The sequence below is a fragment of the Periophthalmus magnuspinnatus genome, chromosome 16, assembly GCF_009829125.3.
Source record: "Periophthalmus magnuspinnatus isolate fPerMag1 chromosome 16, fPerMag1.2.pri, whole genome shotgun sequence".
In the NCBI taxonomy this organism is placed as follows: Eukaryota; Metazoa; Chordata; class Actinopteri; order Gobiiformes; family Gobiidae; genus Periophthalmus; species Periophthalmus magnuspinnatus.
The window spans coordinates 31555088-31579949 of NC_047141.1; the positions used below are offsets into that span (position 1 = coordinate 31555088).

At 39.6% G+C, this 24862-nt stretch overlaps 1 protein-coding gene across 1 annotated transcript; it reads right to left on the reverse strand.

Annotated features, from left to right (window-relative positions):
* Positions 1-1286: 1286 nt before the first annotated feature.
* gnb3a (guanine nucleotide binding protein (G protein), beta polypeptide 3a) lies at positions 1287-24862 on the reverse strand. Its single transcript, XM_033980972.2, has 9 exons — positions 24803-24862; positions 18932-19032; positions 18104-18249; positions 15505-15568; positions 13094-13256; positions 12187-12253; positions 10172-10373; positions 2935-3151; positions 1287-1694 (listed from the first exon to the last, which is right to left on the reverse strand). Exons 2-9 carry the CDS (start codon positions 18986-18988, stop codon positions 1588-1590), a joined length of 1023 nt encoding a protein of 340 aa, XP_033836863.1. The 5' UTR covers positions 18989-19032; positions 24803-24862; the 3' UTR covers positions 1287-1587.

Here is a 24862-nt window from a genome sequence, read left to right on the forward strand (position 1 = left end):
CTGCTCTCAAATGTACTGAACTAAAAGTAAAAAGTATACATTTTTAAACCTACGTAAGTGAAGTACAGATACCTGAAATGTGTACTTTTACTTTGTCTATTTACCATTTGCATATTATAAACCGTCGTGTTACCAGGTTAAAACGTAAAGTCATTTTAATAAGAAACAGAAGAAACCAGACACATTTTGTTGAATTCTTTTATTTCTTTAACATGTCTAGGAGTCAGTTACATTACAGTTTTTATACTTGTGCTTTTAAAGTAGATTTACACATTTTTATTTTATTTTGAAACCCCAAATCTGTTCGTTACGGAGCCCGGCATAGGACATTTGCAAAATATAAAATTAATGTGTGGCCACGAGAGAATAATATCACATTCCCACGTGATATTATCTCGAGGGAACGACTTAATTATCACGATGGAACGAGATATTATTTCTATTTTTTAAGTTAAATATCTTGTGTGCTCATGAAAATATATGTATAGAAATGATTATGTTCCCTCAAGAAAATATCTCGTTCCCTCAAGATAACATTTTTTTTAAATATTTCTTCTGTAATTCGTTGTTTTATTTGAGCCTTTTTTTAATATTCTAAAAAAAGACTTCTAATAAATAAATGCTGGATATTTTTGTAACTAACTCCCTGGAAAAGACGTACTTCAGTTGAACCTAACCCTAACAGAAAGTACTTAAATAAAACGCAAATAAAACTCACATTGTCATACAAAACATTACGGCTAAAATAACTAGAGTGAGACTACGTTATACACCCATTCACGTAAAAGTCATTCAGTGTGCTACCATACCAATTTGGCAACTGTTTCTGGAGCAATTTAAGTCGTTAAAAGGAAATTCTACGTGCAGTGCGCCCCCCCTGGTGTCGACGCGGTACTGCAGATCCATTTCTGATTGGACAGACTGCGAAACTAGAACTCAACTTACGTAAAAAAAAAAAAAAAAAAAAGCAAATTTCAAAAGGTACACACCGCGTAACGTCTCTCTCGTTTGTCTCCACGGAGATGTCATCGCTTTGCTTGAAATGTCCCACCGAACGGCATTAAACGTATCCCATCTCCACGAAGACGAACCTGTGACGTCGCTACACGAAGTTACGGGTCAGGTACGCGGAGAAGCGGTGCTGTTTTCTGATTTATTTATTTTTTAAGTTATTTTGAACCAACCTGATGAGAGATAAATACGTTTAATGTCATATTACGGAACTTTTCAGGCGAAGTATCTCCATGGAGACGAGCGGACGACTAGAAAAGTTACGTAATGTACCTTTAAACTATCTCAAAACCAGCTTTACAGTTGTCGATCAGTGTTTGCACATGTTTATCTCACGAAAAGGACAATATTAATGAAATGTTTTTTATTTTATCCCTGCATAAAGTCGCTACCTAAGTCGTTATTGCCAAAACGGAGCAGATATTAAATTAAATTATAAATAATAACAGCTCCTCTGATCTGATTGGAAGGACTTGGCACAACAACAAAACACCATCCTCTGTTCAACCTGTGGCTTCTCTTCCTACTCCTCTAAAAAAAAAAGATCCGGATCCGTGTCGGGTTTTCGGAGCAGCCTCAGTTCCATATTTTCAGGAAGTTGTCCCAGGAGCCCGTGCAGCAGGCCATCCCGTCTGCGGACACCCCGATACAGCTCACCCTGTTGTCATGTCCGGCCAGAACGCCTGAACCAAACACAAAACATGGGATTATTATATAAAACCTCAAATAGTGGGGAGGAGGAAGAGGGGGGGAGGAGGAGAGGGGGAGGAGGAAGAGGAGGAGAGGGGGAGGAGGAAGAGGAGGAGAGGGGGAGGAGGAGGAAGAGGAGGGGGAGCAGGAAGAGTAGGAGGAGGAGGAAGAGGAGGGGGAGGAGGAAGAGGAGGGGGAGGAGGAAGGGGAGGAGGAGGAGGAAGAGGAGGGGGAGGAGGAAGAGGAGGGGGAGCAGGAAGAGGAGGAGAGGGGGAGGAGGAGGGGGAGGAGCAACACAGCTTCAGCAAATACGTCAAAAAATTTAGTCTCAAAATAAAAAGATGTAAACACATAAGACACTGTCCCTGCTCCTGTCCTCTGTCCCTGCTCCTGTCCTCTGTCCCTGCTCCTGTCCTCTGTCCCTGCTCCTGTCCTCTGTCCTCTGCTCCTGTCCTCTGGTTAAATAAAAAGAGCTTAGGTTTATGGCCCTTTTTCATTTTTAAAAACATCTTAAAAATTTAAAATATCTTCAAATCAATAGCAAAAAAAACGAAATTTAATCTGTCAACTGGACAAATCGTTGTAGGAGTGAAGACGTTTTGCTCCTCGTTCAAGCTGCTGCTTCACTTTTGGTCCGATTACAGCGAAACGTCTTCACTCCTGCAACGATTCGTCCAGTTGACAGATTAAATTTCATTTTTTTGCTATAGATTTGAAGATATTTTAAATTTTTAAGATGGTTTTAAAAATATGCACATATACACACACATACACACACATGGACGCACACATACACACACGGATGCACACATACACACGGACGCACACATACACACACATGGACGCACACATACACACATGGACACACACATACGCACACACATACACACAGACGCACACGTACATACACACACATGGACGCACATACACACGGACGCACACATACACACACATATACACGGACGCACACATACACACATATACACACACGGACGCACACATATACACACGACGATATGTCTAACAAAATCTCTTCTTTATCTCTCCTCTCAGATCGTTTATTTTCTCTTTTCTCAGATCTGAAGCTCTCTCTCTTCTTCTTTCGTGGTCAGTGTCTTTGAGATGGAGATGGACATCAGATTGTTGTCCTGAGCTGCTCTTGTGTAACGCTCGCCGCTCTCTTCACTACACTGAACGGAACAAACCACATTAGACCTTTTTGGATGCACTCACCGACTCTCTCCGCCTTCAGCGAGTCCCATATGTTCACGTTGAAGTCGTCGTATCCGGCCAGAATGAGCCTCCCGGACAGAGAGGGCGCCAGCGAGGTGACTCCGCACATGATGCTGGAGTCCTGGTACGTGATGAGGTCCTGGTCGGCGCGCAGGTCGTACAGTTTACAGGTGGCGTCGTCGGACCCTGTGATCACCGCGTTTCCATTTGGGAAGAACTAGGACGAAAAGAACTCAAAATGATTCAAAGTTTGTTTAAAATCTATACGTGCGCTTTTGTTTTTACCTTTATTATAACGCTGTTCCCTCATTATTAGTTTAACGTATTTGTTTGATTAATACGAGCTAATCGTGTTTGAGGCTTGAATACGCAGAAAATTCCTGTTTTCAACTACCACCTGTCCCCGCCCACTGCTCTGTACTTATTTGTACTTCAGACTCAGGGTCATAGCTAAGTTTTAGTAATGTCACATATAACATTTTCCAAAATAAACACGTTGCTGCGGTGACGTCTTACTATTCAATGGACCAGTTCTCGCGATTCCATGGAAACAGAAAGTTCAAACCAAACTTCAGAACATTCTCCGTGGAAACATGTTTTACACTGTGGAATATTACAGCCCGAGGAACAGCGTTTCTATGGAAATAAGCAGGAGGCGGCGTTCTTCTAGGCTGAATAACAGGTTTATGAAGACGTGACGGCGAGCGGAGGAAGGACTCATCGCGTTTGTCCTCGTTTTATTATCGCAGTGATCTTTGTCGTTCTTTTTTACATGTTTGTGTTGATGTTAAAACGAAAATCCAAAGTTAAATCCGTCAACTGGACTTCACTCCTACAAGCCGCTTCCTCAGTTGTGGTCAGATTACCGCCGGACGCCGCCTTAGATCTGCCTGAAGGAGGCGCTAACGACACCGACACTGGAAAAGAAGTGGCTTGAACGAGCAGCCAAACGTCTTTTTCTACAACGTTTTGTCTAGTTACAGATGTAACTTTGGCTTTTTCTCTGGATCAGATGTAACTGTTTTTGTTTGTTCTTTTTTTTCCGTTGGTCAGTTTCTGGTCAGTTTTGGCTCCAGCGAGTTGAGTCCGCTGTCGTTTTGCCGTCGTTTCAAACTTTCACGCGTTCAAACTTTTTGGAACAACTGAACGCTACAGTAAAAAAAGATCATTATTTTGGCTTAACCTCCTGAGACTCCAGCTCTTGCGTCGCTTTATTCATTTCTCTTTGTTATTTGGGCTGATTGGACCTGATGAGTCTAAATACAAACAATTATCTTTTTACATTATGTAGTTTCTGATAAAACATTTTTTAAAATTATGTAAATCTAATGTCCTCTTACGTGGACATTTTACTCATTTTGATAAAACAGTTGAATAATGATTTGCAAAAACTATTTATTAAGACCCTGAAACAGCAACATTTGTCCTGAGTAAAAACAAAATGAGAAACAACAATTGTGTCTCGAGTGAAGATCTGCAGACAGGAACAGGAAGAAAAACAAAAAATAAAATATTCTAAACAGTTAAAAATGAATTTATATATGGGACTTCCGGGATGGCGAGGGAGCAATTGGCAGCATAATTTCTTAGCTCCCCGACGGCCCACTATTTCCCCGGTAAAAGTATCATAATTAGAAATAAAAGTTGTCAGTATTATGTCAGGGGGCAATAAAAGGAAGACTAGAGCAAATCTGCAGGACATTGCAAACGAAGAGGACTCTTTATCCGCGAAGGCTGCCGCGGCTAACAAGCTAACAGAAAACGTGACCATGGATGCTATTCAAGCTAACATTATAGCAGAGCTGAGAAACGTCCAAAATGATATAAAGAAGGAACTTAACGACAGACTTGACATGCTAAAGACTGAAATGGCTGGCTTTAGAGAAGAAATTGGAAAGCGTATGGACAGTTTTAATGCGGACTTAAAACATGTCACACAGAGAGTCGGCGAGGCCGAGCAGAGAGTAGCCGACATGGAGGAGTTCAATGTTGACGTCAAAGACGCTCTGGAGCACACTCTACAGCTACAACTGGAACTCCAAAGACAACTATCAGACCTAGAAGCCCGCTCCCGCAGAAATAATATCCGAATTCATGGGATTGTTGAGGGGGCGGAGGGGACCAATATTCAAATGTTTACAGAAGACTTTCTTAAATCTGAGCTCTCCCTCGCTGACGCTCCTTTAGCCATACAGCGCTGTCACCGTTCTCTGGGGCCCAGACCACCGCCGAGCGCTAACCCTAGATCTATCGTAATATGTTTTTTGGAATACAAGATGAAAGAGAAGGTTCTCCGCTCTGCTTGGAGCAAAGGGGATATTCAGTTTAATGGAAGGCGTATATATTTTGACCAAGACTACCCCAGTGATCTGCTTCTTAAACGTAAAGCCTACAACCCCGTCAGGAAAATGCTCAAAGAAAAAGAATACCGCTTCCAAACTCTTTACCCAGCCAGACTCCGCGTATTTTACGACGGAGGCAATGACACCGTGGTTTATAACAACGTGGAGGAAGCCACGGACGACTTAAAGAAAAGAGGGCTTTTGCAGGCAGAAGCGGAGGACGCAACGCACCCGGCTCCCTCTCCCAGACAGAGGAGACCTACGTGGAAATCCGCGCGTGCAACAAAGGGTTGGAACAGAGAAGAGCTGACGAGAAGCATCCAGGAAAAGTTGAAGGTGTTTAAAAGAGGCACCGTGTGATTCAAGGCAAGCTTCTGCGTGGTATAGCAGTGCAAGCAATATTACACCTGCGCACCGCTAACTGAATCACCATATCTGATTGGCCGTCGGGGAAATTGCTTCCCCACCTTGCGCCACCACGATGGACAGGAGATGGAGGGTGGCAGCACTGCGAGGGATTCCCTGTTTTCCCAGGGATTCCCCTCCCAACTTTGAAGGTGGACTTATACTTCACTTTTGGAGGTCACGTATGTTCCATGTTCTGGTATGTTCTTGTTTTTTTATTTTGCAGACCCATGTGTGTTTTTCAGAGCATCTACAGATTTCTATGTTTAGTTTGTACCTCTCTCTTGATGGCGGGTAGACAACAGTATACAGTTATCACTCTCAATGTAAATGGTCTTCATAACCCCATTAAAAGGGCTAAAGTCATTGCTAAAATGAAAAGAGGAAAATATGATATAATATTTTGGCAGGAAACTCATCTTTCTGCCACAGAGCACGAAAAGATAAGCAAAATGGGGTTTAAAAATATGTACTACTCCTCATTTATAAATGGTCATTCTAGAGGAGTTGCCATCCTACTACCAAATAGAGTGAACTTTCAGTACACATCTCAGGTTAGTGACAAGGAAGGACGTTATATCTTAGTTAAAGGATATATAGACAACAAAGAAGTGACTCTGTTAAACGTGTATAGACCTCCAGGCAAAGACGAATGCACGATTAAGAAGATTTTTGATCTTATCGCAACAGAAATATCAGGTGTACTTATAAGTGGAGGGGATTGGAATGTCTGTCTTAACCCTTTTATAGATTCCTCCAGTAAAATGAAAAAAACCCAACCAGAAGCAATATTGGTTAAGAAAATGCTTAAGGAACTAGGAATGATGGATGTATGGAGAAACTTGCATCAATCAGATAAGAGTTATACTTTTTTCTCACACTCCCATCAGGTATATTCAAGATTAGATTATTTTTTTATGTTGACGTCTGACAGACATAGAATTGTTAATTGCGAAATAGGTGTCAGAGATGTATCTGACCATGCAGGGGTGTGCTTGACCCTCCATTTGGATAATGATCGTAAAGAAACTCTATGGAGACTTAACACAAGTTTCCTAAAAGATGATAAGTTCAATGACTTTGTAGAGAAGGAACTGAAAGATTATATGGATCATAATAGTATTAATGATATTTCTCCCAGTGTAGTGTGGGATGCGCTAAAGGCCGTACTTAGAGGTAAATTGATTATGTGGTCCTCTTTTAAGAAAAGGCAAAAGGAAAGTTACATGAAACATGTATCTGACAAACTGAAGATTTTAGAAAAGGAACACATGCAAAACAAAAACAATGATACCCTAATAAAGATCAACGAAACAAAACAAATTTTGAACAAACTGTATGAGGATCAAATAGAAAAGAAGTCAAAATTTATAAAGCAAAATTATTATGAAAATGGTCCTAAATCTAAGAAACTTCTTGCTTGGAGGATACGTAAACAACAGGCCGAAAGATTTATACATAAAATGAAGAGCCCTCTTGATGACAATATATGTCATGATCTAAAAGACATACAGAATTCCTTTGTGGCATATTATGAACAATTGTATACCCAACCCCACTCTGCAAATGTTGAAGCTATTAATCATTTTCTTTCTTCACTTGATTTACCATCCATAGGAACTGAACAAAACGAGAGGTTAAATCGGGAAATAACAGATGAAGAAATTAGTAAAGCCATCTCAAAGTTGAAAACCAACAAAATGGCCGGAGAAGATGGTTATCCAGCTGAGTGGTATAAACATTTTCGACATTTAATACTTCCGCCACTTAGGGCTTGCTTTAATCATGTTTTAAGGGGCGGGGAGATACCACCATCTTGGAAAAGAGCAGTGATTTCAGTGATCCATAAACCAGGTAAAGACAGAATTCTATGCAGCTCTTATCGTCCAATATCAATTTTAAATATTGATTATCGAATATTTGCCACGATACTAGCTCAGCGGCTCGAGGCTATTGTTCCAGAATTGACAGACACTGATCAATCTGGATTTGTCCGCAATAGACAGACTCATGATAATATTAGACGCGCTTTACATCTCATTAATAAAATGAAAAACATAGAATCTATAGCAGTTAGTCTTGATGCTGAAAAAGCATTTGATTCTGTCGGTTGGGAATATCTTTATTTGGTCCTGAACAGGTTCGGTTTTAACAGTAAAATAATTAGATGTATAAAATCTTTATATGATTCCCCATCTGCCAGGATCAAAATCAATGGGGACTTGTCTGACTCATTACATTTAGAGAGAGGCTGTCGTCAGGGATGCCCCCTCAGCGCAACCCTGTTTGCACTTTTTATTGAGCCTTTGGCTCAGGCTATCAGAGAACATACAGATATTTCAGGGTTTACTGTAGGAGACACCATACACAAAGCTTGTTTATACGCAGATGATGTCCTTTTAACATTATCTAACCCCAAGGTCAGTTTACCTAACCTTTTGTCCTTGTTGCGAGACTTTGGTACATATTCTGGTTACAAACTGAATCTACAGAAAACCCAAATAATCTCTTTTAATTATTTGCCCTCTCCTGAGATTCGCAAGATGACAAATTTTAATTGGAAGAATAAAAGCATCAAATACTTGGGAGTACATATACCAAAGGATTTATCATTAATCTTTGAAGAAAATTATACAACTCTAACCACTAACATTAAAGCGGATTTACAGCAATGGTCCCTGTTGCCAATGAATATGTATAATAGGATTGACATAATAAAAATGAACCTCTTGCCAAGGTTTCTTTACCTTTTCCAGGCACTGTCAGTTGAGATACCCTCCAAGCAATTCAATGAGTGGAATAGAATGATCTCAAATTTTATTTGGGGAAATAAAAAACCAAGAATAAAGTTTCAAATATTACAGTTGCGAAGAGAGGAGGGTGGACTAGCCCTACCATGGTTAGAGGGATACTATAAAGCAGCTCAGCTACGAGTTCTGATAAATTGGTGCGATCCTTGCTGTGAGGCTAAATGGAAAGAGATTGACCAGTCATACTTTGATGTGCCTCTTCAGTCCATGCTCGGTGATCAGTCTCTTCTTAAAAAGTACTTAGACTCAAACCTGTTGCCTGTCTGGATAAAAGTACCAATAAATATATGGAATAAAATACTTAAAAACAAAAACATAGAAAGAAATGCCAGATTACTGCGCTGGCCGGCTTTTGATTCAGAGTTTCTACCGGCACGGACAGATAATGGGTTTCGACAGTGGTCATGGCGGGGTATCACTGGTTATTGGACTATATCAAACAATGGTGTTTTGAAAAGTTACATGGAACTCTCAGTCGCGCATAATTTGGACAAACATGACCTCTTTAGATATTTTCAGCTAAGACACTATTTTGATAGAGAAATTAAATTTACTGAAGAAGAAAGTGATCTGGTGAAATTTTTTCTAGAAGCTTGTAAAGGCAACACACCCAAGAAACAAATAACCACAATTTATAAATGTTTGCAAGCAGCGAGAAATATTTCCACTACATGTATTAAGGAGGCATGGGAAAAGGACGCTGGGGTTAAAATATCGGAGGATGACTGGTCAAATATCTGTAAAACTACTATGACTACCTCAAGTTCAGGACTTTGGAGGGAATTTATGTGGAAAAATATGGTGCGTTTTTTTGTAACACCTTATATTAGGAGCAAACATTGTAATGACCCAGGCAAAGCACAATGCTGGAGAGACTGTGGCAATGACAGAGCTGGACATTTCCATATTTTTTGGAACTGTGACAAGATCGCCCACTACTGGACATCGGTGATAAGAGTAATCCAAGATATATTTGGGCCTGGCTTGACATGGGGATTCACTGAAGTCTATTTGAGTAAACTTCCACATGGGATGCTAAGATCCGATAAATATCTTTTGTCAATACTACTAGCTGGAGCGAAGAAGGCCATAACCCGCAAATGGTTGTGTAAGGACGAACCTACACTCACTGACTGGATTCAAGTTGTCACTGAGATCTATGACATGGAGAGACTGACCTTTTCACTGAGACTTTCTGTTGACAAATGTAAAAGATATTGGGAGAAATGGACTTGTTATATTGAAAAACTAGTTATATGATCATGTTAATGGAATAACTGTGCATTGTTTCTATACTTTTTCCTGGATGCTCTGTATTGTTTTTGTGGTCTGCTGTTTTGTTTTGTTTTTTTTGTTTTGTTTTTTTTTTGTTTGTTGTTCTAAAATACTTATAAAACCCCTAATAAAAATAAAGTTTAAAAAAAAAAAAAAAAATGAATTTATATAATTTATTTACATTGTTGCTGTTGTTGTTGTTGTTATTCTTCACCTAATAATTTGCACTGTGGCCTCGACAAACCAAAAACGTGTTGTCCACATATGAGGACGCCGGGACTCAGGAGGTTAAAGTTACATGATGAGGCTTTAGAGTTCCCCAAACACACACACACACACACACACACACGTTCAGTCTCGACTCCATTGTAACTGTTTGTTTCCACAGCGTTTTCGCCCTCTCACCCCGATGGCGTTGATGTCGCTCTCGTGTCCCGCAAACGTCTGTCTGCACTGCGCCTCCCTGATGTCCCACAGTTTGGCCGTGAAGTCGCAGGCTCCGGAGATGAAGAAGTTAAAGTCGGGAGACACGGCCAGAGACATGCAGTCGCCCTGGTGACCGGCGAACGTGGTCTTTATGCTCCCGGTCTCGATGTCCCACAGCATGCTGCGGCGAGAGCACACACACAAACTGGATTATTTTGTGCGGAGCTGCAGATCTGGACAGTAAATAAGATCTAGACCACATGTGTCAAACTCAAGGCCCAGGGGCTAAATGCGGCCCGCCACGTCATTTAATGTGGCCGCGAGAAGATAAATTAAAATGCATGACTGTCATTTTAAAATAAGTCTGTGCTGCTTTAATGTTTGCACTGACAATAAACTAATGAGATTTTCCCAACAAGTGGAACTGAGAAATATTTGCAAATAATCATCACAAAATGTTCATGAAGAGGAAAATTGTCGGCGTGGAAGGAAGTTTGGAGGAAGAAAAGTGAAGGTGAATACAAGTTTGTGCTTTGAGGAGAAAAACCTGTGTGTTTTTTGTGTTTTGAGGCGGAGTCGGTACAATCTACGTCGACATTTTGACACCAAACACGGAGCTAAGTGTGAAAAAGTTAATCTGCAAGAAAAACAACAAACTGTCCAATAATTAAAAGTCTGTAAAAGGACGAATTTGAAGCAGAGCTGAAGGTCTGTGAGGTGGTGTGTCCCGACCAGATACACACTTTTAAAAATGTCACTTTATCACAGAAACTGTTATTTAACAAGTTAGAAAGTAATTACTTTTATTTTACATGACATTTGTTTACATTTAGTGACATTTATCCTGCCGCACAGTCACATCTGGCCCTTGACGGCGGCCATTTTGCTGATGTGGCCCTCGGTGAACATGACTTTGACGTCCCTGTTCTAGACGGAGCCGTTTTGACGTTTCCCAGAGAATCGCTGCAGTTTGAACTTGTTGTTGCACAAAAACACTGAACATTTGACTCAAACCAACCGACTTTATTTCATGTTTTAGCGTCAAAACTTTTACTTTTTTTATGATAATGAAACCGGCGTTTAGTTGCATTTATGGGAAAAGTGGGCGGGGCTGAATAAGGTCAATAGAATTATCATTATTTTATTTATTATGAAGTGAAGTTTGGACATGAGCAGAGGTAATAATCACATGACTGTTACCTAAAGTGCTGTATTTAAGTAGATTTTTTAGGTATCTGTACTCTACTAAAGTACATTTTACAGTGGATACTTTTTACTTTTACTTCAGTACATTTGAGAGTAGTATCTGTACTTTCTACTCCACTACATTTTTGAACAGGACTGAAAAGTAAAAAGTACTTTTCATCTGATTTGAGGGGTTATTTTTACCGTGTTCGTGAAAACATCCAGACTAAAGTTTTTGAGTTCGAGCTTCAACTTTGAGCAAAACACAAATAAAAAAAACCACAAAATTCATAAGAAAAATTAATAAATATATATACAGTTTAATGTGTTAATGTTGAAGAAAATATGTCTCATTTTGAATCTTAACAAATGAATAACACGTGTGAAATACTTGGACTTTTTACTCTTAAAGTACATTTTTAAACAGGTACTTAAATACTTTTTAATGTGATACTTTTTCTTGAGTAACTTTTTACCTCTGTATTTGTACTTTCTTAAATAATTCTATAGTGTGATCATATTTTGTACATATTTGGGGGCGGCTAAAATGAAAATTGTTTAAATAATTTCTGTTCTAACATGTTAAGTTTTTGTGTTGATTCAAAAATAGAAATGATCAGGTTCAACTTTTGTGCGTTTACTTTTTGTGTATTTCATGCCAAAGTGCAGTGTGATCTACAGAGAAAAGTGTGTCTGGTCTGGGATCACGTCCTAAAGCTCCAATATGAGACTTTTAAATGACACAAATACTGCAGCTGTTATTTAAATATAAATCACATTAAAATAAATGATCAGAGTTTGTTTCTCACCAGGTGCAGTCTCCAGAGCTCGTGATGATCTCACTGTCACTGAGGAACCGACAACACGAGAGGTAACCTACAAACACACAAATACACACACATGCAAATACACACACACAAACACACACACACGGAAATACACACACGCGCACAAACACGCAACCACAAAAAGCACACAAACACGCAAGCAAACACACAGACACACAAACACACAAATGAATAATCACATAACAGTTCCATAGTTCAGACTTAGGGCAGAGTGATAATCATATATATAATCATATATATGTATATAAAATATATATTTATATGATTTTAAAAACAAAAGTCTTTCCGAGGTCATTTCCTGAACATAAACTTCATAACTTCCTTTTAAAACAGTAAATTCTTGTTCTCTGATTGACTCTGGATCTCTCGATTAAAAAGACCCAAGTATCACGATCATTTGAGACTGAATCTGGAGACTTTGCAGTGACATCACGCTGGGGGTTCTGCATCGCTGTCTATGGCATAATGTTTTGCGGTTACCATGGTTACACGATGCACACATGAGCAAAAACTGACAACAACAAAAAAAGCTTTAAGGAAGGAACGGCACAAATCAGCTCACCTGCTGTAGCTTCAATTAAGTCAATTCTTTTATCAGATTGTGTTAAATTAAAGTGACAGAGCTTCAGACAGAGCAGTGCCTTGAGTTAGCGTCACACCCCTAGGGAATACTAATGACATCAGCTGCAAAGTATTAACTGCTGGGTTTAAGATGACGTCTCTACTTTCTACGGGTTAATCATGTTTAATGCAAAAACGGGTCAGTTAAAATAAAAAAAAAAAAAAATAATAATCAAAATAATCAACAGGGAAAAGCGGCTCTTGCGCCTCCATCTGGGAGTACGACTTATTAAAGTGTATTCCTCACCGTTGTGCGCCGCCAGCTCCCTCATCACCTTCACGTTGCCGTCCTTCCCTTTGAGGTTGTAGATGGAGCACATGTTGTCCAAACCTCCGCAGGCCACGAGGTTCCCCGAAGGAGCATAGGCACAGGTCATGACCCAGGACGACCTGAGCGGGATCGCGTTCACCTGAGACACAACGACAACAACAACAACAACAACAACAACGATTAGACTTATTTAGACGTATTCACAGAGCAAGACGCGTTCACCTGAGACACAACGACAACAGTTTGACCAGGGACGTCAAACTCATGTTCATCGAGGGCCACGTCAGCAAAATGGCCGCCATCAAGGGCCAGATGTGACTGTGGCAGGATAAATGTCACTAAATGTAAACAAATGTCATGTAAAATAAATGTAATTACTTTATAACTTCTTAAATAACAGTTTCTGTGATAAAGTGACATTTTTAAAAGTGTGTATCTGGTCGGGACACACCTCCTCACAGACCTTCAGCTCTGCTTCAAATTCGTCCTTTTACAGACTTTTAATTATTGGACAGTTTGTTGTTTTTTCTTGCAGATTAACTTTTTCACACTTAGCTCCGTGTTTGGTGTCAAAATGTCGACGTAGATTGTACCGACTCCGCCTCAAAACACAAAAAACACACAGGTTTTTCTCCTCAAAGCACAAACTTGTATTCACCTTCACTTTTCTTCCTCCAAACTTCTTTCTTCCTCTTCATGAACATTTTGTGATGATTATTTACAAATATTTCTCAGTTCCACTTGTTGGTAAAATCTCATTAGTTTATTGTCAGTGCAAACATTAAAGCAGCTCAGACTTATTTTAAAATGACAGTCAAGCATTTAAATTTATCTTCTCGCGGGCCACATAAAATGACGTGGCGGGCCGCATTTGGCCCCCGGGCCTTGAGTTTGACACATGTGAGTTAGACTTATTTATACTTATACACGGAGCAAGACACAACAACCACCAGACATGGGCAAACTACAGCCCGGGGGCCACACACGGCCCTTTGGACTTATTAATCCGGCCAAACGTGATCAAATTACATTAAAACAGGTGAGGGTGTAATGCCAACGTTTCCCCAAAAGATGGCGCACTTCAGCTACATCAACCTTGTTAGTGTGTGTTACTCTCTTATTCTCTTATCAGTGCTTCTGCAAAAATTAGTTTATCAAAGAAAAGAAACAAGAAAACACTTTGTACGATGAGCCTTGTGTTTTCATGTTTAAACATTTACATATCCTGGCCCCGCCCCTTTGTCACATGTTAGATCCCATCATGGTCCGTGTTTCACAAAGTTTGTCCACCTCTGACTTTTACACCGAACAAGACGCATTCCCCCGAGTCAAGTTACTTATATGATTATTTCAGCTAAAATGATTAGTTTGTTACTGGCATAAAATAAAATAAAAGAAGCGGCGTTTTTATTTGTGACATAGGCTCTGTGTGCTAGCCCGCTAATGCTAACTCTTATTAAAATATAGAGCACAAATATAAAATGTGTGTCGTCTGGGGAAGTATTCATTTTTATTTGGTCGTGTTTGACGTCCACCTGCAGCTCCCTGTCCACTGTCTGACCCTAACCCCCTGACCCCTGACCGTTGACCTTTGACCCACCTGCAGCTCCCTGTCCGCTGCCTCATTTTTAAATATTTACATTTTAGCTCGACTCTGCTAAAACCTACTTCCTGTTTGATGCCGTGCAGGGAGTCTAGTACAGTGTTTTCCCCTCTGTCTTATTTTAAAAGGTTCACCACGTAACTTTTCTGGTGGAGAGTTCGCCGCCTGCTTGTGTTTTTTGAGTTTGCCTGGAATATTCCACAGTACGGCATTACACTATCAGATGTGGAGACACAACACTAAACACAATAAGAATACAGTTTTTTATTGTTTCATTCACACGTTTAACGCACAAACAAACCTGCAGATTTACGCTTTGAGTTCTTCTCTCAAACTGAAAACGCTCTGTTCCACCTTGTGATGTCATCAAGTGGTGATCCAGGAAGTGCTCCGCTGTGTTTTTAAACTCCACACACCTTCATTTCTAGAATCATTTGGATCATTTCAGCGCCGGAATGGCAGATTTCTACTGAACTAAAGGTAAAAAACGTGGCTGTTAACTTGGAAACTAACACTTGATGACATCACGAGGTGGAACAGAGTGTTTTGAGCTTTGCAGACTAATAATAAAGTGTGACTCAAACATGTGCGAATGAAACAAAACACAACTCCAGGTCTGTTTTTAGCGTTAATGTAGCATTGTACAGGACCTTTAATACGGTGGATCATTCAGATAAACCAATAACATCTTTAAGGAGAAAAGCAGGTGACCAGGAAAGTTACATAATACACCTTTAATGAGTGATATGGCTCATTCAGATAATATATTCATGTATTTTCTTACCTTGTTGGTTGTAATTGTGTCCCACACGATGAGTTTTCCGTCTTGTGAGGCGCTAACACACAACCTGGAGGACGCACAAAGAACAATGGGATTCAAAAAGATGCATTTACTCCATTGGTGCATTTAGTGTCGTTAGTTAAGATTTTTTTTTTTTTTATCTTAAATCTTATTCACAGATTTTAATCATGTTCTAGTCGTTTCTTCTCGTTAATCCACTATTTTCAAGACGCCATTTTGTCGAGCTGCCCCAGTTTAACCTCCACTGTGACACGCCCACTGTGACGTTCGCCCACTGTGACACGCCCACTGTGACACGCCCACTGTGACACGCCCACTGTGACACCTCCACTGTGACACGCCCACTGTGACACGCCCACTGTGACACCTCCACTGTGACACGCCCACTGTGACACCTCCACTGTGACACGCCCACTGTGACACGCCCACTGTGACACCTCCACTGTGACACCTCCACTGTGACACGCCCACTGTGACACCTCCACTGTGACACGCCCACTGTGACACCCCCACTGTGACACCTCCACTGTGACACGCCCACTGTGACGTTCGCCCACTGTGACACCCCCACTGTGACACCTCCACTGTGACACCTCCACTGTGACACGCCCACTGTGACACGCCCACTGTGACACGCCCACTGTGACGTCCGCACTTCCTTTTTTCCTTTTTTATTTTCTTAATCGTTGACACTCGTAGGATTCGGCAGCGTCGCGTCGTCATTTTGGTACAAATTTTTAAAAACCCTCTGCTCTATTGCGACGTGCGTCTGTCCATAGGGGGCGCCGACAGCTCCACGCCGCTTTGTTGTGACGACGTTTACGGCGACGTCGGCTCCTATTGGACGCTGCAGTTTTCTAACACAGAACTCAGCGGATTTATTTGTTTTATTAAGTCGTTTTAGATGAATATTGTGATTTAAAATGTGCAAATTATAACAAAATGATCCACGGGTGTCAAAGATGAGAACCATAGAGACACAAGCTCAACAGGGCGGACGTAAAATCTAAACTAAACACAAACAGCAGCAAAACGGATTTAAAGCGACGTGCTCCTCGGCGTTTTCACAGTGGAGTTTCTGATCTGGGGTCGGAATTTCTTCGAATAAACGCGAATAAACGCAGGGAATTTGGCGGGGATAGGGGGTAGGTGAAAACGGACATTTTCTGAGCACTCAAGACTCTACCGGATTACTCAAACATGTGCGAATCAGACGTAAATATATTTATGAATGAAATAACGTTACGGGAACGTCATTATAGACTGTAAATGTAAAACCAGACTATAGAACAGCGCCCCCTACCTGGTCTCCCTGGTATTTAACACGATATACACAGGACATCTTGGTGTTTTTTTGTTCTTTTTTTATGTATCTTGTGATCTGACTTTTATCTGAAGCACTGAGGTGTTTTTAAATCTGGTACATAAACTTTACTTAATTTGTGAGTTAGAGGCTCATTAAAGTAAAGTTTTTAAGGTTAAGGACCCTCTGCATTTGACCCGTCCATCCAAAATGTTACACACTGCACCTTTAAGAATGTTTCATCAAGCTTTTTGCACATAAAATAAGAGAAAAAAAACTCATATTCTAATAATTTTACTTAAACCGACTCATGTTAAAGTAAAAACTGAGAAATTTTTAACTAATTTAACTAATTATAACCTTGATATGACTTTTAGCCGTGTCTTTTAGCCTTGGTCGAGGTTGAAGTTTTGGGTAAAATGTGCAGAAATATCACATTTATAAACTTAATTAGATGTTGTTGTTTTTTATACAGTTTTTTTGCATTGGTTTTGCGTTAAATGTCAGATATTACACTAAAACTGACTCTTATGAGATTTTACATCGTGTTTTAAAGCTGTTACCTCCTCAAAAACACCTGGAGTTGAAAACAATATTTGAGTTTTCAAGAAAAAATACGAATATTCTAATAATTTTTAACAATAATTTGACTTAAACTAGAGTCATTTTTAACTAACTGAACTAATTATAACCTTGATATGACATTTAGCAGTGTAATGAGAGCAGATTTATATCGATCCATCAGAATTATGTGTTAAATTAAGGTTAAGATTCACTTTAAGGACCCTCTGCATTTGACCCATCCTTCAATAACACTGGGACTGTGGGCGTCGCAGGGCCTGAAAACGCCTTGGCTGAGGTTAAAGTGCTTATTTATGTGCAGAAATATCATATTTTAACCTTATTTAGAAGACGTTTTTACATTTACATACTATTTTTTCATCGTTTTTGAGTTTTGTTTGACTTTTAAAGGTCTCGTATTACACAAAATGAGCTTTAATTCATGTTTTAATTCTGTTTCTTTGTCAAAAAACAGACCTGGACTTGTGTTTTGTTTCATTCACACACGTCTGAGTAACACTTTATTAGCTCAAAATGCTCTGTTCCACGTCGTGATGTCACCAAGTGGTAGTTTTCACGTTAAAATCTCCCGTTTTTACCTTTAGTTCTTTACAGATTGTCAGTTCCAGAGCTGAAACGATCCACATTTTGCATTTTGCTACCTCCCCTTTTAAGCGTCGCGTTGGACAAAATCGAGTTATGCAAAGTTTTTTTTACTTGGAGTCCGTGGCCCAGTGCACGGCGTAGATCTTCGCCAGATGCCCCCTCAGCGTTTTTCTGGTTTTCATTTGGACACGCCCCACCACCGACATGGACGCCGTCGCCTCCTGTAGCGTCGTGTCTTGAACCGCCTTGCGCGCCGCCTGCAGGAAGCAAACGGAAACGCAAAGTCAGAAGTAAATCCAGCCGAACTTTATCTGCGTGGAACGTTTTGGAAGAAGAACGTTTTCCAAAAGCGATAAAACAGAAACAAACAAAACAAGATTAAACTAACAGATCCCAAGCTAAACTAAAGCCGGACTGTGTAACTTTCTGGGGGAGGCACATCACCAGCTTGTCTCCATGGAAACAGGACGTTAAAACCGCACTTTGAAACATCGTCCATGGAGATAGACACGTTTTGTTTTGTTTTTTTATTAAATACTTTGCAGTTTTACAGCTAAAGAAACAACATCTCCACAATGACAGGCACGAGTCAGGTTTGTGGAGATGCAAGCCCGCTCACAGTTCACGCGCGTGTTTTTCAGCGCAGTAAACACAACAAAAGCGTGAGTTTAATTTATGTGGCTTGAAAGTTACGCACTGGGGCTTTAATTAAAGACGGAGAGACACAGAATGTAACAGTTTAACAGCTATAACTTCATAAATCTAAATAAAAAACAACATTCGCAGGGTTATTTTTATGTCAATCCGATCAAAATGCAACAGAATTATAGCTGTAATTACAAATATATATAAAAAAATAAATATAAACTGTACAAAAATGTAGTTTCCCCTTTACAAACGAGTATTCTTTGAGCATTTTTGTGTATTTTTTGTACTTACAGTGATCTGGTCCTTTAGACTTTCCGCCTCTTTCCTCAATTCCTCCATTTCTCCCATGGTGGCGCTCTTTCGTCACTGTCACCGACGTGTCAACAGAATCACTAAAATAAAAAAAAAACACCAAAAAAATTAGCCCCCGTCGCTCAAATCATATCCGCTCTAAATCTTTGTCATGTTTCCCGAGGCTGTGATCGTACGAGGCGATTGAAAAAAGGACAAGTGCCTCTTTTGCAAGTCAAACTCTCCTCGTCTGCTTTGCAAACCCCCCCCACTCCTGAACGTATAGGACGCCACCGCACACGCTCAGTCAAATGAATATTCACTGTGACATTAGCCGTGTGTTTGCTCTGCGGGGCATCTGACACACTTCCCTACCCTGAAGATACACACAAACCTGCAGGGCCTGTCGCTAAGTCAGCACCAGCGTCCGGCCTCTGCCTTTAAGAAAGTGTGAGGAGACTAATCAAACCAATGCCAAAAGTTATCGACTCTGCCGGATAGCGACGCACTGGGGGGGGGGGGGCGGGGCTTGCCACGCGTCTCCATGGAGATGTTATTCCTCCACGCTATGGCATTAAACATATCTATCCTGTATTTGTTTGTTTATTTTTAATAGTTTTGTTTGTTTGTTTGTTTGTTTTCCACAGATCTGACCAGACTCGGCCCGGCGTAGCGACCGAAATGTGCAGATTTACAGCGGAAATGAGAAGTTTTTTGACAAATTAAGTGAGTCAGGTGAATATTTTGTCGTTTTTTTTAAGTTTTTACACGCAAAATTCAGATTAAACTCAAGCTTCCAGGAGTTTAAATCGTCCGTCTTTAAATAAATACGTTGTTTCCTGGTATTTTTTCTGCTCCAGTGGTTGTTTTTGCATGAGCTCCTGTGCAGGTCTAGTCAGGTCAGGGACACAGAGGGACAGGTGCGTAATCGTGTTCAGAGCTTTGGCCACGCCCCCTTTTCCAGTCCACCGAGAATTTCTCCAGTCGATTACAGCCCAGAATGTTACACAGTGTACTTTTAAGAATATTTCATCAGTGTTTTTGTACATAAAATAAGAAAATAACACTTGATTTTTGAAGAAAAGACGTCGTATTCTAATAATTTTACTTAAACCGGCGAATATTAACCTCCTGAGACCTGGCGTCATCATCTGTGGACAACACAATTTGGGTTGTTTAGGCCACAGCGTAAATTTTTTAGAAAAACAGCAACAAGAACATGGTCAATTTTGAATATTTCTAAGAGTTTAGAATATTTTTTAATTTGTTTTAATTTATTATTATTACTATTATTATTATTATTATTATTATTATTATTATTATTATAATTGTCTTTTAATTTGTTTTTTTTATTTACTTTTTTATTTTATTTACTTTTTTTAATTATTTAATTTTACTAAAGCTCGGGTCTCAGGAGGTTAAGGTAAAAACTAGAGTAATTTTTAACTATTATAACGTTGATATGACTTTTAGCCGTGTCTGTGCCTGTAAACGCCTTGGCTGAGGTTAAAGTTTTGGGTAAAATGTGCAGAAATATCACTTTTATAACCTTATTTAGAAGATGTTTTTATTTTATATACTGTTTTTTGACTTTTAAATGTCTGATATTACGTTAAAACTGACTCTCGTGAGGTTTCAGTCGTGTTTTACCTCATCAAAAACAGACCTGAAGCTGAAAACATATTTGACTTTTTAAGAAAATAAACTCATATTCTAATAATTTTACTTAAACCGACTCATGTCAAGGTAAAAACTGAGTCATTTTTAACTAATTGAACTAATTATAACCTTGATATGACATTTAGCAGTGTAATGAGAGCAGATTTTTATCGATACATCAAAATTATGTGTTAGATTAAGGTTAAGGTCACTTTAAGGACCCTCTGCATTTGACCCATCCTTCAATAACACTGGGACTGTGGGCGTCGCAGGGCCTGAAAACGCCTTGGCTGAGGTTAAAGTGCTTATTTATGTGCAGAAATATCACATTTTAACCTTATGTAGAAGACGTTTTTTACATTTACATACTATTTTTTCTTTGTTTTTGAGTTTTGTTTGACTTTAAATTGTCCGATATTACACAAAATGAGCTTTAAATCGTGTTATAATGTTGTTTCCTCCTCAAAAATACACTTGGGAGTTGTGTTTTCTTTCATCACACCCTTTAATATTCGTCTGTTTACATCTCCAAAGCTCAAAATGCTCTGTTCCACCTCGTGATGTCATCAAGTGGTAGTTTTTTTTCAAGTTAGCATCCACCTTTTTATCTTTAGTTCAGTAGAAATTGACAATTCTAGAGCTGAAATTATGTAAATGATTCTATAAATGAAGGTGTGGAGTTTAAAAACACAGTGGAGCACTTCCTGTATCACATGATGACATCACAAGGTGGAACAGAGCAAGAGAGGAGAGAGAGAGAAAGGTGGAAAAGAAGAGAGAGACAGAGAGGAGGGTGAAAGAGAGAGAGACAGGGAAGGAGAGGAGGGGAAGAGAGAAAAAGACAAAGAAAGGAGGGAAAGATAGGAGAGGGAGAGAGGAGGGAGAAAGAGAGACAGAGTGAAAAAAGGGGCAAAGAAGAGAGAGAACAAGAAGAGAAGGACAAGAGAGGAGAGAGAAAGAAAGAGAAAGAGAGAAGGGATAGAACAAGAAGAGAGAGACGGAGAGGAGAGAGAAAGGAAGAGAGAGGGAGAAGGAGTGGAGTGAGAGAGAGAAAAAGACACAGAAAGGAGAGAGGGAGAGAGGAGAGAAAGAAAGAGAGAGAGAAAGAGAGAAGAGATAGAATAAGAAGAGAGAGAGACGGAGAGGAAGGAGAAACAGAGAGAGAAGGAGTGGAGGGGGGGAGAGAGAAGGGGGGTAAAGAGGAGAGAGAGGGGAGAAAGAGAGAGTTGAAAAGAAAAGAAGAGCAGGATAGAAAAAGAAGAGAAGGACAGACAGGAGAGAGAAAGACAGGGAAGGAGTGGACGGGGAGAGATAAAAAGGAGGCAGAGGGGAGAGAAAGAAAGAGAGTGAGAAAGAGAGAAGGGATAAAACAAGGAGAGAAGGGATAAAACAAGAAGAGAAGGACAGAGTAGGGAGAAAGAGAGAGGGGTAAGGAGTGAAAGGGGAGAGAGAAAAGGGAGGCAGAGAGGAGAGAAAGAAAGGAGAGAGGGATAGAAAAAGAAGAGAAGAACAGAGAGGAGAGAGAAAGAAAGAGTTTGAGAGAAGAACTCAGCCTAAATCTGCAGGTTTGTGCGTTAAACGTGTGAATGAAACAAAAAAAAACACAACTCCAGATCAGTTTGTGACGAGGAAACGACGTTATAACAGAGATGAGAGATGATGTAATACGGCGCTTTAACTCTGTCTAAAGATGATGGATTTTGAATTGAGTAACACGATTAAATGAGCAGTAAAACAGAGAATCAATCACATAATGGACACACACACACACACACACACACACGTTACATCAGTTTATGAAGAAAAACTCCGTCCAAAAACATGTGACAGTTTAAAACACAGACTTTATAAACACACAACTCACTTTAAACCTTCATTTAACTAAAATTAAAAGGTGTTGTCTTTTATTTTTATCTGTCTAATCAAAACTCTCGTGCAGTTTAGACTCGTTTCTTAAGTAAAAGGGCAGATACTGGAGAGAAAAATATTCAAGTAAAAGTAAAAGTACCACACGAAAAAAGCTGCTTGAGTAAAAATATTGAAGTACCTGTTTAAAAATGAGCTTAAAGAGTAAAAAGTACAAGTATTTCATGCAGGTGTTGTGTTTTGTAAAGCTTCAAATGAGACGATTTGGATAAAGATTTGAGCTGAATTTGAAAAAAATACTTCACTTTTCAGTCGTGTTCAGAAATGTAGTCCAGCGGAATGTACAGATACTGCTCTCAAATGTACTGAAGTAAAAGTAAAAGTATCCTAGTATACTTAAGTACAGTACAGTTTTATCTGGTCCTCATGTTCAACCAGGAAGTAAAACGATAAATTTCACTTTTAACTAGAAAAAAACTGGACAAACCTTAAATACAACGACGTCAGAACTGCTCCACTGCACTTTATACTATTATTATACTATACTTTATTATTATTATTATTATTATTATTATTATTATTATTATTATTATTATTATTATTATTATTATTATTATTATTATTTTTATTTTTTTAATTATTTTTATTTATTTATTTATTTATTTTTTTTTATTACACTATACTCATATTTGTGCAGAGTTTTTCAGTGGGTCTTAGCTCCAGACCAACACGACATAATAATTTGTTAATGTCAATGTTTTGTCTGGAAAAGTAAAAGTTAAATACACATATATTTATTTTCTCTCTCCATTGTTCATATTTGTTTATGTGAGACACTTAAATCCTCGTCTCATGAGTGTCCTGTTCAAACACAGAACAAACCAAACACGACTCCACAGGTTCATTTAAAACATTAAAAACAGGAGCCGTGTGTTGTAAACGTTTCTCTCCACATTTTTAAAAAGCTGCAGTGACGTCAGTTTGTTCAGTTTTTTCTCGTCCATTTTGGATGAAGCAGATTTTTCCCTTTTTGCTCGTTTCAGTTTTTACTCTGGACAGATTTTACAGCGACAGCAACGTGAGACCTGGGATTAAAAGTTCTTCCATTCTTCCTCCCTCTCTCCCCCTCCTCTTTCCCTCTCTCTTTCTCCCTCTCTCTCCCTCTCCCTTTCTCTCTCCTCCTCTCCCTCTTTCCTCCTCTTTCCTCTTCTTTCTCTCTCCCCCTCTCCTCTTTCTCCCTAATCTCCCTCTCTCCTCTTTCCCTCTCTCTTTCTCCCTCTTTCTCCCTCTCCCCTTTCTCTCTCCTCCTCTCCCTTTCTCTCTCCTCCTCTCCCTTTCTCTCTCCTCCTCTCCCTCTTTCCTCCTCTTTCCTCTTCTTTCTCTCTCCCCCTCTCCCCTTTCTCTCTCCTCCTCTCCCTCTCTCCCTCTCCTCTTTCCCTCTCTCTTTCTCCCTCTTTCTCCCTCTCCCCTTTCTCTCTCCTCCTCTCCCCTTTCTCTCTCCTCCTCTCCCTCTTTCCTCCTCTTTCCTCTTCTTTCTCTCTCCCCCTCTCCTCTTTCTCCCTAATCTCCCTCTCTCCTCTTTCTTTTCTCTCTCTCTCCTCACTTCCTCTCTCCTCCTCCCTTTATCTCCCTTTCCTCCTCCTCTCTTCTCCTCCTCTCTCTCTCCTCTCTCCTCCTCTTTATTCTCTTTCCTCTCTCTCTCCTCACTTCCTCTCTCCTCCTCCCTTTATCTCCCTTTCCTCCTCCTCTCTTCTCCTCCTCTCTCTCTCCCTCTCTTCCTCTGTTGAGTCTGTTTTCTTAGTCCCTTTAAATTCATTTTATAAACACATTTACACAGTGTTGCCCATAAAATAAAATAAAAAATACTCAAGTAAAAGTAAAAATATCACATGGAAAACTCTACTTAACTAAAAGTATTAAAGTACCTGTTTAAAAATGTACTTAAAGAGCAAAAAGTAAAAGTATTTCACACAGATTTTGAGTCCTATAAAACTTCAGATTTAATGCTTTTGTATATTTTTTGTTTTGCTCAAATTAAAACCTGCTCAAAATAAAACCCTCAGCCTTTTGTACAGATGAAAAAATAAAACAAAATAAATAAAAATAAATAAATAAATAAAAGAAACATGTAGTGAAGTAGAAAGTACAGACACTTTGCACGTTCTACCAGTGATTTTAAATCCATTTTAATTAGAATATGGAAATCACAGGCGCCCGGTCGTGTCCGTTTGTGATTAGACCCGACGTACGTCACACTTTTTATCATTTATACTGTTAGAAAATCATTTAAAAAAACTCAACAATAACTTAACTTAATGTTTTCAGGTCAGGTCCGTGTGCTCTTACCTTAAAAGGAGGTAAAATGGGACGCTCTGACCTGTTGCGTGTCTCCGTGCGATGCCTTTG